This window comes from Ciconia boyciana, chromosome 8 (genome assembly GCF_034638445.1).
Source record: "Ciconia boyciana chromosome 8, ASM3463844v1, whole genome shotgun sequence".
NCBI classification, from domain to species: Eukaryota; Metazoa; Chordata; class Aves; order Ciconiiformes; family Ciconiidae; genus Ciconia; species Ciconia boyciana.
In genome coordinates, this window is record NC_132941.1 from 36,149,673 (window position 1) to 36,165,276 (window position 15,604).

General features: G+C 44.8%; 1 protein-coding gene across 3 annotated transcripts; it reads left to right on the plus strand.

Moving 5' to 3' along the window:
* Positions 1-1,989: 1,989 nt before the first annotated feature.
* NCOA4 (nuclear receptor coactivator 4) lies at positions 1,990-15,604 on the plus strand. Of its 3 annotated transcripts, none has more exons than XM_072869635.1 (10): positions 1,990-2,086; positions 8,418-8,571; positions 9,025-9,165; positions 9,286-9,374; positions 9,869-9,977; positions 10,602-10,673; positions 11,342-11,488; positions 11,718-12,728; positions 13,107-13,196; positions 13,795-15,604. In XM_072869635.1, the coding sequence occupies exons 2-10, from the start codon at positions 8,431-8,433 to the stop codon at positions 13,798-13,800; spliced, it is 1,806 nt and encodes a 601-aa protein (XP_072725736.1). In that variant the 5' UTR covers positions 1,990-2,086; positions 8,418-8,430; the 3' UTR covers positions 13,801-15,604. The 3 variants fall into 3 exon arrangements, with proteins under 3 accessions (XP_072725736.1, XP_072725735.1, XP_072725733.1); XM_072869634.1 differs by lacking the exon at positions 1,990-2,086 and adding an exon at positions 5,491-5,817 and having other exon boundaries at positions 11,345-11,488; XM_072869632.1 differs by lacking the exon at positions 1,990-2,086 and adding an exon at positions 5,492-5,817.

Consider the following 15,604-nt stretch of genomic DNA (forward strand, 5'->3'; position numbering starts at 1 on the left):
TACCCAACCTTTTGCCCCTATTTTAGCAGACTACCAATTTGTCCTTTGCTTAGGCTAATGCCATTTTAAATTTCATTTTTTGATCCGCTATGTTGGTTTGGGTAAAAAGGCACATCCGGTGTGGCTAAGGGTATGGCTAAAGGGTATGGCAGAGGGAGGAGCGGCATGTACTGCCATCAGTGGTAGGAGGAAAGAGCCCACTAAAAATATCCGTATGGTTCCTTACTCTGAAATTCTTTTAGGGATGAGATGGAAGATGTATCCGACTGGCACATCCTCCTGGAAAAGCATAACCTTAGCCACAATGAATCCACACAGAGAGTGCACCACGTGAAGCAAATCTACCAGCATGAGTGGTTCCATGAAAACCACTCAAACCATCTGGATTATGATATTGCCTTGGTCAAGCCTATGGAAGACATAACAGCAAACCACTTTGTTCTGCTATGCCTGCCTGCCCAAGAGCGGCTGTTCTCTTTACCCGGGACAGTCCTGCTGGGTAACTGGATGGGGGGACAAAACAGGTATATGAGCGCTGCAGGTTTTCAAGGTCAGATGGGGTCGGCATTATATAGCACAGCCTGTGTCTCCTACATGTTTAGATGAAGAAGCCAAATACCTGAAACGCAGGTTCCTAGGGTAACAGCACATCTGGGATTAGGTGGCCGACTTCTACTTTCTCTTATGTCAGTGCTGGATTACTTGTACTCTGGCTGCAGCCATGAGTCCTACCGACAAGTAAGATCCTGTTCACAAGAACAGCTCCGTGGTCTATGCCCAGAGGAGCTCCTGCGTGTAGGAAATGGCGACTCAGCTACCACATGTATGCAGAGCTGCACAGCTACTTAAGTTTCCATTTGAAGTCCTTTCTCTCTCTTAATGTATGTTTTAAGTACTGTGCAAACACCTATGAAAGGCAGCGCTTCACAGACACGAATTCTTGGAGGTGCTGGCTGGGTGGTCCTGGAAAGGCTGAGATCTCCTTGCCTTGAATAGCTAAAAGCATGGGCAGCAGCAGTGCAACCTGCTCTTGCTGCCCTCCAGAATAGTAACTGGATCCTCTTCCCAGCTGAAAACTGTGATAGCAGGTATTAAGAAATGTTCTGCTCTGCTTCACACCTGGGGAAAGACAAGAACAAACAAACAAAGGTACTGTGTGAAGCCAAGCCAAACAATGCACACTGGGAATTTTCCAGTGGGCGTGAAAAAGACCAAACCCGGTGTCTTACTGCATCCCCTGACAAGTTCTGTACTTCATCTTTCTCCTCTGCTTTGTTTTGTCGCAGGTGGGGAGGGTGACCCGGCATTGCCCGAGGTTTTGAAGCAGGCCAGGCTCTTGGTGGTGGACCTCAACACGTGCTGCCTGGAGACGTCCTGGGGCAGCGTGGTTCGGCGGTCTGTGATCCGGGCAGCGCTGAGGGAGCCGAGCAGCTCCCCGCCGCCTGCCAGGTACCCCGTCTGCCCAGCAGCTCTCCCACCACGACAGGGAAAGTGGGAGAGGGGAGGACGGGGGGGTGCCAGAGATCATGAGCTGCAAGGCCTTGTCCTGGGGGAGAGGCCCTGGCGGGGCGAGGGCCGCTGACGCCCATCTCCGGCTGGGCGGCTCGGGCGGGCCGCGGCGGCGCTGGGAAGCCCGCGGCGTGGCCGGCTTCGGGCCGGGCGGGCGGCAGGCCAGCGTCTTCACCGGCACCGCCGCCTTCCTGCCCTGGCTGGAGCCGATGCGCCGCCACGACGGGCCCTGAGGTCGGCGCGGGGACCCGGACGGAGGCGCCGAGGCCACGACAACGGCCGCCGCGCTGCTGCCAGCAGGGCTTTACTGTGGTGGGTTTGTGGAACAGCCTCCCCCCCGCTTCTCTCTCCCGCCCTGCTTTCGTGCTGCCGCGCTCACCGCCCTCCGAGCCCGCGCGGTGTGCCTGCAGCCGCCCCTCCCCCTGCCGCCATGCCGGCGCCAACGGCCACCCGGCCCCGCAGCCGCTCCGCCGCGCCGCCAGGGGGCGGGCGGGGCGGCGCTCTCGCGAGAGCGGCCGTTGGTCGCCGGGCAGCTGCGGCGGCGCTGGGCTGAGGGAGAGCGGCCCGCCGGACGCCGGTAAGCGCGGCCTCACCGCGGGCCGCCGGGCACTGCGGTCGCCGTGGGGGCCGGCGGAGCGGGGGGTGACACGGCCGGGGTCCCCCGCGGGCGGGGCTGGCGGCGGTTGCGCGCAGGGGACACACACACGCGCGTTACCTTGCCGCGGGGGCGGGGGGAAGGTGGTGTGTCGTTAATTTCTGTGAGGGTATTCTCTCTGCAGTCCCGGCGTCGCCGCCTGCTTCAGGCTAATTTAAGAGAAATGCGCATCCTTGCTATTTAGAAGGTGCTGGCTGCAGCCTTGCGTGTCGTGGCGCTGCGAGGCCGGGTTTCCCCCAAGGGAGGGAGGGCGGGCGCGCAAAGCTGGCGGAGCGCTGCTGGGCCCGGCGTGCCGGGTAATGCCGGGCAGAGCCGCTGTTCGGTGGGCGGTGAGGTGTCCTGCGGTCGGGGCATCCCTCTTTGGATGCGACCCAGGAGTAATCAGCTGAAGGTTGCTCAGGCGGCCCGGCTTGGGTCGGGCGTGACCGGGCAGGTCAGTCGGGAAATTATAATTCTGTGGTGGAGGGCTAACATTGATCGAATATGAAGGCATAGGGTTTTGGTTTTTTTTTTTTAACTGATCTCGCTCTCTTTTTATGTCCGTGGGAAGTTAAGCTGCTAGCAGTCCTAAAGTCATCTCACTCCTTAATTGAAAAATCAGAATCTCTTATCAACAGCTGTGCTTTTCAAAGGTTACATAAGCAGTAACAATCCGGGTTAGAAACGATCAGGAGTTGCCGTGCACCGCGTTTACTGAAAGTTTGGAAAACATCTGTTGTTAGGTCAGGGGTAAGCGGTTTGAGCCAGAGCTTCCAGGGATTTTGTTAGTCATTCTTTCAGGGTTAAACTCGGTATTTCTGGTGGGGATTAAAGGGAAAAGCTGACAGAGGAACAAAATTGTCTTCTGCTGGGCTTTTAAGTAAGGTATGCAGCCTCGGGAGGGGGAAAAAAGCTGACAGTCGTGTAAAAAATGCCGTTCAACTCTGCAAGTGCATAACGTTGTACTGGTGGATATACAAAGAGCATGGCAATGCTATCTTTGGGGCCATATGCTTCAAGCAGAGCAAGGGATTTGTCAGTTGTTTTCCAAAGGATTTTAAATGTAGAACTCTGAAAGATGGTTGTGTTGTAATATAAAATCTGTGTTAAGATAGCAGCGTGTCTTTTCCCCTCTGGGATATCTACTTTGGTATTGTGTGTAATTATGGCATAGTGATTTCAGGCCTTCATATTCACATATTTTGTGATTTTGCTTACGTGCCTGCTATGCTGTACTTAAAAAAATATATTAATGATCGATGGAATAACAGGAGGATCAGACTTCTTGTCTCAGCTGCGCTGGTGACTTGTGACTCTTCGGAACCCAGCTCATGTGAAGACACTCGGTACATGTGCTTTGTGCACTGGCCAGGCTCTTCCAGGGCTAAGATAGACTGAAAAGGCAGTTGCATGTATTCAGATTTGTGGCACAGATCCAATACGGCGCAGGTAGGTAAAACCTACTTGAATTTTAGAAAATGTATTACCAGAAACTTTTTTCATCATTATTCCTTCAGGTGTTAATTTCATTTTCTCTCTTACTCAGAGCTGTTGAAGGTCATTTTTTCTGCATGTGGCTTGTGACTTACAAAATACAGTGGTACACACTTGTTTTGGAGTAAAATAATCCTCCCTGCTCCCAGCAGAGGCTCCACACAGATATTGGCTCATGATGTTGATGCTGTGCTGTATAAAATGCTTGTTATATTTGGATGTAAATGGAAATTTCTGAGATTCAGCTCGTGTACTTAGAGTACTTCACTCCCTGACCGCAACTCCCACGTACCTAATTTGGGATAGTTACTTAAGAGGGGCTACTGTGTTTTGGTGGGGTAAAATGCAAATGAAGAGGGATTTCAGTTCAAACAAGCCAGCTGGTTTAAAACCACATGAAGTCAGGTCGGAGAGCCCTTTGGAACAGCCTCGTCCTGCCAACTGAAAGAAATCGTTCCACGTTTATAAATAGAGTCTGTTCGATGTGAGGTTTTGTTCCCTTCAGAAGCTTTTCCCCGGCAAAGGCTCGGCATGGCCATCTTTTTGAGGTTATGCAACACCCGTTTGAAATGGAAAACGGTGATCTTCCCAAGCAGCAGCGGGGATGGTTGTGCTGAAAGTGAAAAGCTGGTAGAACCGGTTTTCTGCTGGCCTGTTAGCAGATTGCGTAGGCGGGGAAGGGTTGTCCCCTCCTCCTCTGCTCCCCAGCCACACGGTATTTAATTAAAATCTAAAAAAAAAAAAGATTTTTGTCCAGCAGTTTCTGATCTACAAATAAAAGCAAAAGACAAATATGGGAGGTAACACCTCGAGATGGAGGCAGGCAGCATCTGTGAAGGCTGGAGATTGTGCAGAGCAATAGAAGTCATACTGTGACCAGAAGTTTTGGCTGCAGGGCCTTTGCAATGACAACCCTCCAGTGAGGCTTTTGGGCATTAATAGAAGCAGCCAAAAATCTGTCTGTAAAGACTGGTAGTTATTTTGCAGTTAGGAACAGTAATATTATCTTCCTGCCTCGTTTGGGCAGTTCTTTTGGTTTCATAGCTGTAACATTTTTACTGATTACATGCAGACACATACATGCGCTTTCCTCATCTGCGTGTGAAATTGTGGAAGCAAGAGTAGAGGTGATAAAAACTGTGTGTGTAAGTGTCATTTCAGCCCCTCCGGGCGTTAAGCGCATCCAAGTGGTCCTTTCTCAGAAGGATTTCTGGGACTTCACAGGTGCAGTGCTGGGGAGCCTCTCGGTGCTGGGGTCTGCCTGTGGCCAGGGACGGAAGGTTTAATTCGGCTGCCGTGTAGGCTCGCAGCCCCTTTAGCCCTCGTTGCTGTAGAAGATACACGAGCTGAACGCCTGAGCGTGTGCTTTGTTGCATTTATTACGTGAAACTTAGGGTTTCATGGGTGTGCTTTGTTGCATTTATTACATGAAACAGGCTCGTCGCCACACTTGTGAAGTTGCAAGAAATGGTGGTTTTGTTGCAAAACTTTTTGGTTTTGTGGTTTAAACTGCCAGCGGGATGCTAGGCGGTGTTTGGTATTGTAGACGAGAGGACGAGGGAGGGGAGCGGAGCGGAGCGCGGCTGGGGCTCCGCCGCCGTCCCCTCGCCGGGCGGGGGTGACACGGGTGTGCCTCGGCCCGCTCCGCGCCCCGCAGAGCGGCGTGTGGTCCGGGCCGGCGCGGTCGGCGCCCGCGGCCGGGCTCGCTCTGCAACGCGGGGCCCCGCCGGGCGCCCCCGGCCCGGCCCGGCCCTCCCGCGCCCCCGGAGCGATTCCGGCGCCTCCCCCGGCCGCTGCCGACGTGCGAGCGCGTCCGGGCGCTGTGGCCGCGGGGAGGGGCGCGGGCTGGCCGCCCCGATAAGGCGCGGGGCGCGGGCGGGCAGGCAGGGCTGCGGGGCCGCGCCTTCCCCCTCCCGCTGCGCTGCGGGGAGCCGGGGCGGGCGGCCCCTGCGCACACCGCCTGCGGCTGCCCACCCGCTCTTCCCCCCGCCACGGTCTGGGTCGGATCGTGTCCGCATCAGCGAGCAAGTATTTGGAGCGGAATTTGCAGCGGGGCCGAAAACAGTTGCATGTGACTATTGAAAGGCATTTTGGAGTCCGTGCTTCTGCAGAATGGAAGGTAGAAAATGGAAACAGTTTTATAAGCAGGACGCTGCTGAATTGTTTCCTTCGCTCGGAAAGTAAGTGCAAGTTCAGCTGAGGGGGGGGCGGGGGGTGCATCCCGTGACGCCGTGTATCACGGTGGGATACCTCCGTGTGGTTGGAAACAGTTGATGACGTGGAAATTGCCCAAAGTGGTGACTCTGTATTGCAACCATGTATCCTGTTGCAGAAGTAATTGTATTTTGTTACTGTTGAGCCTAAGTGTATGGTCTCGGGTCTTCCAGAGCACGGGACCTGAAAATGTCTTAAACTCCTAGTGCAGTTTGGTGATAATTGGGAAGCAATGAAACAGGTAGTTGCCCCGACTTGTTTTTGTTAGAGGTTTGCGGAAATTGAAAAGAAGGATGGACTGACTCTCATCCTCCACTGTAATGTCAGTTTTATTGGCGAATTTTTGACAAAGCACAAGAACAGCCATTTTACGAAAGCTGGCTGGCTGGCTGGCAGAAAGCAGCATTCATTCTCTCTGTATGCATTTTGGAGAGAGGCTCTTGCAGTCAAATGAAAAACCATAAAAGCAACAAACAAGTATTTTCAGAGATCATTAGAGGATGATGTGTAAGTTTCTTAAATTTGACCGCGCCAGTAGAAAGTTGCTAATGCAAAGTGGGAAAAAGTAGCATTTCTTCAGGCACTGAGCCCAATTCCCTAGTGGCATAAATTCAGAAAACACATCAATGGCAATGCAGCATAATTTGGACTTGGTGTTTGTACATACACAGCTTAACATAATTTTCACAAAAATCTTTTAAGTACATTGCCATGTTTGCTCACACAGTAGATAATTACATTTAGCCTTCTAGACTTTGACTAGGTTGTTATGTAAGGGTATGATGAATGAAATAATAAAGAACAATATGAAGTTTTTTGTTTACTTTTGAGTATATGACGGCTTTTAATATCTCTTAACGTCCTTGTTTTCTTGGCTGGGTGTATCTCTGCCTTTGCATTAATACTTTTAGATTACGTCTGAGAGCTAGGGCTCCCACTTAAGTTTCCCAGTAGGTTATACATGAGAGAGTTGACAAGCAAGATAAAATCTAAGGGGTGTTGTGAAGAGAAAGCTTAGCTTTTATTGAACATCACTAGCAAGGTGAAGATCATGAAACCTCACAGAATTGAACCTGTGAATGAATTAGAGTATGCCAATACAAGGACAAAACTGGCGTTCATAGCACAGAATGGAGAATGATGTATTTTTGGACTTCTGCACCCTGTCTAATTTGGTGTAGAATTAACATAAGCTTAAAAAATAAATTCAAGTTCACTTCTCTGGTAGTTGTGCTCTGCAATTCCTAGAAGATGAGATGTTATGGTGAGGATGGGATTGAGTTGCCTGCAGGGGCTTGGTGTGGCTTCTGTGCCTGCTCTGTGTCTCGTGGCTGGGGGCACCTGGGAGATGGGGGAAGCCTGTGGTGTGGAGGGAACCAAGGGAGATGCAGCCTCTGCCTCACAGCAAACCTTGCTTTTTCTGTCAGCTTCCATTTGCAAGCTACTCCTAGCCCTCTGCTCTCTAAAATACGCAACTTTTATGTATCTGGTGGGTCTTGGCTGTAGAAGGATTTTTGGGTTGCAGTTTATATGGTCATGGGACTTGGAAATTGCAGACTAAATAGCTGCTCAGTAACACAAGCTCTGTGGTCGTCTTGTCATATTCAAAATACTATTTTCAGTTCCCTCCAGAGGAGTGGTAAAATCTATGAAATATTTAGATTGCCACACGTGTACATTTTAATTAATTCTGCTGGGAATTTCCATAGCTGTCATTGCTGAAGACTTGTTTTAAATAGAATGTTTACTACAAATCTTTAGTTAGTGTTTCAGGAATCCCATGAAACTAACAGGAGAATTGAAACTCTTCGGTAAGAAAATACGCACCGTCTAGAAAAAATGCTTATAGTGATGCTTCCCATTTTTACTAAAAATCCATATTTAGCTTTTTTCCCTTACTTGCAGAATCCTTACTAGTGCAACTTCTGTAGAAATTTTGTATCTGAGCCCCTTTTACTTGAGGATATGCTGAAGCTGAGTAAGTTACTGCAGCTGTGACCATGACAAAAATAATGGGCAGCTGCTAGAAGTTTCTGCCTTTGCAGCTTAGTGAAGAGTGATCTGTGTATCAATACTTGGTTTTTCAGTTGATCAAACTGTATTAGAATTTTCTCATTTATGGGAGCCAGTTCATTTGCCTGCAGCTGAAAAAAGGGTAACTGAAACAGTTCCCGTCCCTTGCTGAGCCATTCTCCCCCAGCTCTGGCAGAGCTGCTGAACCTTGCCTGAATCAGCCCTCAGCTGCTGGAGTTTGCTCTGGCTAGACATAAAAGGTGAATGTCAGGGGAGGATTGCCTAAGCTCCTGTGGTTGAAGCTGTTGTCAAATATCTGTTGGTTTTCCTGTGATTGTGCAAATTTCGTGGGCTGAGGCATTGGAGAGACCATTGTTGCTCCTGGAGAAAGCTGTATCTATGTTTAGAAAACTTGCATGGGTATTGGGTCTTACGAGTTTTTTTTGTTCACCTTTATAGTGAAGCAGAGCAGATGGTTCTTCCTATGATGCCCTTCCTCTTCCGTTAAAGAGGAATAGAAACTATTAAGTAATTTTTTTTCATTGTGTTTTAGGAACACTTCAAGAATGAGTCCACCACAAGACAGAAGTAGAAATTCCTGCAGCAGTGAGCCTCTGGCAAAGTGCCTTCAAGCAAAGAAGGACTTGGAAACAGCTATATCTGGAATTGTCAAAGCTGAACAACAGATTAAAGAGAACTGGCGAGAGGTAATTTTACATTCTTTTTAAAAAATGTTTTAATAACTAACATGACTTTAATGACAGTTTTTGTTATTCCAGAGTACTTTATTGTGATGATGGTCTGAAATTTTCCTAGAGACTTGCAAGCATCTTGCCATGTAATTTGGTCATGCTCTTGATAAAGGTATTGCTGTATTACTAGCTTAGGCATGCAGAATTTACTAAAGCTGTTAGCTGAAACATCAGAATAGAGAGATATTGCAAATAACGTTGTTCTTTGATACTTCTTTAAAGGTAGCCTTGGAACTTTTACTAACTTGAGTCATGTGGTGCTGTGGGTAACTGTGGTTAGTTTTTGAGAAATAAATTGCTCCAAAAATATCACTTATCTGTGACAAATACTATTTCATAATCAGTGCAGCGTATGTTTGTTCATACTCTTTGACAGATGTTCTAGAAATGGTACGTGTTACCTTACAGGTAAAAGCCAAGATTCACAGCCACATAAGCCGCCACCTGGAATGCCTGCGCAGTCGTGAAGTTTGGCTGTTCGAGCAGGTAGATCTCATTCAGCAGCTGAAAGAGGAGGCCTTGCAGCAGCAGGCACAGCAGCTCTATTGGGTAAGATTTGGTTGTAAATTGTTGCACTAGCATTTTTAAGTAAACTTTGTCCTTGCAAGTATTTTCTCGATTTTAATCTTAGAAGCCAAAACAATAACATGTGTTTTGTCTTCCTTGCAGTATTTGGGACAATTCAATTGCCTTATTCATCAGCTGGAACGCTCCTGTAGTAACGAACTAGCAAACCAGATTTCAGTTTGCCTGGAGAGGTAAATATATTTTATGATGCAAGTTAACACAATTGGTATTTATTTTGACTTATGAATTTAATCTGATTTTTTTGTTCTAGTAGAACTAATAATAGATCTAACTCACTGTTTCCACATTTGTAATGGTTCCTAGAAATAAGATCTTTAAAGCAGTCTGAGATATGATTCCTTTCATCTTTTTTATCTTAGATTGAAAAAACAGGACTATAATAAGCAGTGGAGGTACTCATTTGTGCAGATTATTTCAAATACTAGTTGTTGATGGCAACTGAAGTAAGGAGGAGAAACTTGTGTTTTGCTGGCTATTTATTCTGTTTGTGGTTTGTGGATAGGCATCTCTTTGTGCAAGTATTAAAAGTCTTTCTGTTACCTAATTAATGCCAAGTCACTTTGGAAGCCTTTTTATGAAATAACGGATTGATTCCCAAAACATGACAGATGAAGAAGATTGTAAATTTTTTTTTCTTTCTGTAACTATCATCTTACTCTTTCAGACTGGAAAGTCTTACTCTTAAACCAGAGGAGTCTTCCATCCTGAATTTTGAGGCTGACACATCTTACCTTCGCCAGGCTATTACCTCATTTGGTTCAATTAAAACGATGGTAAGCACCAAGACTTTAATGGGTTGGAATATTTAAAAAAAAAAAAACAAATGAACAAACAACTTTTTTTGAGGAAGTAGTGCGATATATTCCAAGTGATACTTCTACTTTTAGTTATAGCTTGAATGGATCTTGTGTACAAGTCATATAGTTTTAGCTGTATAATATATACACAGTGGTTTAAGTATTGCATGTAGTTCTGATTTTGACTGAGCTTAGATGTAGTTACGTACATGTTATTTTGATATATTTTGGCAGAGACTGAGGGAATGATGATTATATTCTTACTCTATTCCGGCAACTGAAAATGAATGTTACAGTTTTCTTTAGATATTAATAGTTATACATTGTAGATGGCTTTCTGTGATATAAATATTTTGAGATTCTTATGTAAGCAGCATATCTCCTGTATTAATGGAGATAATTCTCTTAAAGGAAGTGAACTGAAGGTAGTATTTTTATAGTAAATCTCTCTCCATTCTGTTTTTAAATGTTGAAAAAATTGTTGGGCACAAAGAACTGACCAGTTGTAACTGGGCTTTACTTCTGCTTTATTGTAGAATCCATCCTAGAAACTGGACAAAATTGGGATTTAAATTAACTTTTACTTTTCTTTCCTTACAGCAAACCTCAGAGAGAGAGAATACTTCTCCCTGGTTCCCAGGGCAGAATTGTGCCCTAATGAACTGTGAGCAGGTAAGATTAAGAGTTGTATCCATGAATGTTTAATTGTATTAAAGGGAAAAGGAGAACTTAAGCACGATATGTTAGCTTGCTTGAGTAATGACCTCTGTTTAAGATGTTTGAGTAGCCAGTAACAGTCGCTGTGGTGAACATTAGTGATCTAGCTGCTCCAGGAACAGACATGGAAGAACATCGTGCAAAAGTGAATTTGGAGTGTGACTGTCAGTCAGAATTTTTTAATTGAATATTCCTTGATGTTGTAAAGTCTGTTGTCTTGGAACTATCTGATTCCTTTTAATGCAGAAATTAATGGGAAATCTTATTTTGGGCTCTGCACAGAAACAGTGTCAGTGAAGGAAGGTAGCAAATTAGTAATGGGAGTTGTGGTCAGAAGGAGGGTTATGGCTGGGTTACACGTATCAGAACTGTGCATTGTAGAAGTTGTCTCTTCCCTTTCTTGCCATTTGCTCTCTGAAGAATCTGGGATCACAAAGCAATCTGTCAGTGCAGTGGCTTAAAGTCATACAGGCGATTGAAGATTTACTTTTTTCTTAATTAGAAGGGACTGGTTTTTCTTTTGGTTCAGAAATACTGATGCATGTTGAATGCCTGTTTTGATGTTTACCATAGATTTACCTCAGCAATTAGGCTTTCTCATAACCAAGAACATTCTTTCTCAGCAGAAAACATTGTGTGGGACAGTGAGTGCCTCGCTTGCTGACTGGTTACTTGGAAGCAGACCTGTGGGTGTTTGCCAGGCTCCGTATGTTCCCAGCACCAATCTTGAAGAATGGGTTACACAAAAATGTGCGTCAGAGCCCAGCCAGGTAAGCCTTTCATGCACTAACCTAGTTTTTAATAAAGAGGAAAACACAGTATCTAATTGCAGGCAGAATATGGTGGGAATTAAAGCTTCTGTAATTCACTTCACTCTGCTTCATGTCCAGCTAATACTTTTGCACTTACTATCAGAATGCTCCAAGCTGTAACTGTGCAAACAGTTACTGAACATTGTCTTTTAGTGTTAATAGATGCATTTCAATGTGTCTTTACTAGGATTTAAATTCTTCCAAAGTCTGTTATTTTGAGCAAGCCTGGGGAAATCTGAAAGACTTGGAAAACTGGGTCCTGCAGAATCAACAGCGTGACGTTGCTGAGAAGACAGACTCCCCTAGCCGCAAGGACTCCACCTCTACTTTCAACTCGTCCTTTTCCACTATTGAAAAGGTGGAGGAATTGGAATCCCTTGGACAAGAAGAGATGGACCTTTCTGACTGGCTGCTTACTCCTGACACAGAAAATGGAAGTAGTGCTTCAGATGAGAAATGGAAGTATGAATTTAAACCTTTTAGGGAAGAATTTAATTTGGATGATTGGCTCCTCAGAGCTGAAGCGTGTACCAGTTGTCGTGGCAGCCAGATCAAAAGTGTGGAAATTGAGAACCTGGGAAATCTGAAGTGCCTGAATGAGCATCTTGACGGAAAGAAATCGCCCACTACATCTGCTGTAAATGCTTGGCTTCTTCAGCATCCCCAAGCCCCATTTAAGGTGGAAGATGTGTGCAAAGCTAATGAGCTGTGTGCCAGCTTTTCAGAGTGTGTGTGTGATGAAAACTGTGGAAAAGAGGCTCAATGTAAATGGCTTCTGAAGAAAGAAGGGAAGGATAAAAATGGAGTTCCAGTCAGCCAGAAAGATGTACCAAACCCTGAGCACGAGAAGACAAAGTCTGCTGCCAATACCTGGCTTAATCCCGCACAGCAGCTCACAGGGGAACCTGTTAGTGCAGAGAAAGCAGATTATTCGGCAGAGATCGCAGAACCCTTGAAAGTATTGCTCGAAAGGCCTCTGACAAGCTGGCTAGCCAAGCCTGAGCACAAAGCAGAAAGTGCAGAAGAAAAGACGAGTAGGGAAAAAGCAGATAATAGTTTCAAGAGTCCTTTCCTAGACCTCTTGGCTCCATTCCACCTCCCCTTGAATGTAAACAGTTGGGTGTTGACTTCAAACAACCTAGAAAATGCTAACCCGCCTCCAGCAGAAGATAAATGGCTTCTACGCAAGAAAGCACAAGTGAGCATGTTCATAAGTTTTTGTTACTGCTGTGTCTTAAGCCAATGTGCCAGATTTATTGTTTTACTGAATTTAATTCCTGCTTTCTCTTCCAAATTCATAGCTCTTCTGGATAATACTGACTGACAATTTTTAGGTTTTTAGGCTCTTTTAATGTTTTCAGTGATTATTACTTAGTTACTTAAGTAGATGAGGCCAGCGTTTAACACAAAACAAGTTAATTTTGAAGTATAGCTAGTCTTATTAAATGAAGAAAGCATTCATCTCCAAGACTCAGAAGTCAGGTTTGTTTTCTTTGTCAACACTTGACAGAATTTGAAGATGCATCAGAATGTATTTATGTTTGGAGATCAGTAATTAAGATGACTTCTCTTTCAGGACTTTGGCCTTCCTACAGTTTGTGACCTTTTTGCCTGTATGAAACTCAATGGAGATAAAGAAAAATGGCTGTATCGGACTCCTTTACAGGTAGGACGCACAGAATGTATTAGAACAGCTGAGCCTAGACATAACTCGGGGGTACAGAATACAGACCATGGCAGCTAACTGACATCTTCAGAGTTCTCTATACGTAATGTTTAACAGCATTGTGATTTTTCTCCCCATATACCTTTTTAACAGCTTGGACCATTCTATTTTTTCATTATTCCCCCTCTTTTGATCACAAGCTAGGGAGAGAATTACTTATGTTCTTGAGTAAATCACTCTTCAACTGATTGACACTTGGTAAAATCTTGGTTACTTCTGTTGTAACTCAAATGTGCAATTAATGTCTAAATTTCCAGACAGCTTCTTTCTTATCTCGGTAGTGTATTTACAGCCGACATCATGTTTCTCCTCTCTGCCAAGATAGCTCTTTTATAATAGTTTTTGAAATTCACAAAAAAAATCCTTCTTAGCAGGCTTACTTCAAACCCTAAAAGGCAAGATACTCAGTTCTAGGAAGTATTTGAGTATGATTTTTCCACATCCCACCCCACCCCCCCGGTTGTCTTATACATGTTTTTTTCCAAAAGTGTTGCTTTCTGTTTATCAAAGAGAATAACCCAATTTTGAATTTGTTTAGATGTGAAGAACTGGGAGCATTGAAATCATCCCCTTCCTGCTGATCAATCGCACATCACGCTGAGTGACTGCAGCCAGCTGAATTTCTTGTGTTTGTGTTTGGCCGTCTGCTTTTTCTTCTAAAATTATAACAAAAAGAAAGATTACTCATATAACAGAGTTATGGTGCAGAAGATGCCTTTTTGTTATGATTAATTTTGAAATGTAAACCCACTGAGCATAAGCAATCTGATACTATAGAGGTGTAAGTAAGTTTGTATCTGTTATGGGACTACATGAATCTTCTTTTAATGGGTTGTCACTTGAAGTATGTTGGAGTCAGTGCAAAGATAAAGCAAAATCTCTCTGGTGCTGTGAAATGTCTACCTTTGGCAGTGACTGCAGAGGTGTTGCCGTTCCTTTCAGCTGCTACAACTTTGTCATGAGTTGGGTTCCAGCTTACTGGATTGCAAGATAACTTGGGCTGTATTTGGAAGCAATTTCTTTTATCGAGCAGTTGGTAACTTTAAAGGTTTCATTTGCATCTTGTATTGGTGTGTCTTCCAGCTGAGTATGTGTAGTCCAGATTTTGAAAAAGACATGAATTTATGGGACCTGACACGTGACAGGAGAATTGGTAACTTAGTTTTGAATGAAAACTTTTCTTGCAAATTTTTTGAGCCATTCAGAGAACAGCGTAGGGAGTTAATTTTCATGCATCAGTAGATCAGATCCTACTGTGTCCCCAGCATTTAATAACTATTTTAATTTCATGGAGAAAGCTGTAAGATGACATATGTACATTTCTGCTAGTTTTAGATAATTAATAATGAACTTTTATTGACTAAACCACTGGAAAGCAGGCATCTTAGCCACGTAATATTTAAAGGTAATATGTGAGGAATTTGATGCCTTCTCATCAGATTGATATCATGCTGTTTAATTGGGGAACACTAACTTAGCAAACTGTGTGGCTCCTGCTGATCCATTTTAAAGATATTTAAGCTGTGGATTTCCATGTTGTTATGCACATGAAAGTGGGGTCGAGTAACTCTGATCCCTATAGCTGTGGACATAGTATGAGCAATACCTCTTTAGGTATTTAGCATTTTGAGCCCATAGGAAGGAGTGTGGAGATGGTAGCTGGAAGTGTGGATCAGATGCCTGTCAGCTTGCATGAAAAACTGTGAAGTTACATAGTTTCTGGTGCAGCTTCTACTCACTTAACAAATTGCTCTTAATGACTATAAAAATAGCCCCCCTTCTCCCCATCCCTGCAGCCTGCCTGGGAATAAAAGTGATTCAGTTCTTCACAACACTGTGGAAAAGACATTATTAGCAAGATCCAACCTTAGTGTCACTTTGCAGTGTGAACACATTCCTGTCTGATAGAACCTGTGCATTCGGTTAAAAATCAGTTTTTAGTCTGAGAGGGGGACACTGCACATCTGAAACCAGATCCCAAAAGGGCTTAACGTCAGTGGACCACTTGAGTACTTTCATAGTTGGGGCTTTCTGCAGGAAGCAGAAAGATGTTTTTGAAGTTCACTTTCCCCTTTGAACATGTCCTTGCATGGGAAGACTGCACTGTGACTAACTCCAATAGTAGCCTAATCTGATGAGCAGCTGAACTTAATGAAGCTGATTGACGTGCAGCCCACCTCTTATAATTCCTTGTAGTCGTCATTGTGTGCTACTTTGTCAGTTCATTATGAGCCTTTAAAACTTGGGGGTATGTATTCCTTTACTTACTCAACTGACTTGTTATCACTAATTGATATTTATGTAAAACAGTGATTAGTCTTTTCCATTAAAAAATAATTGCAACCAAA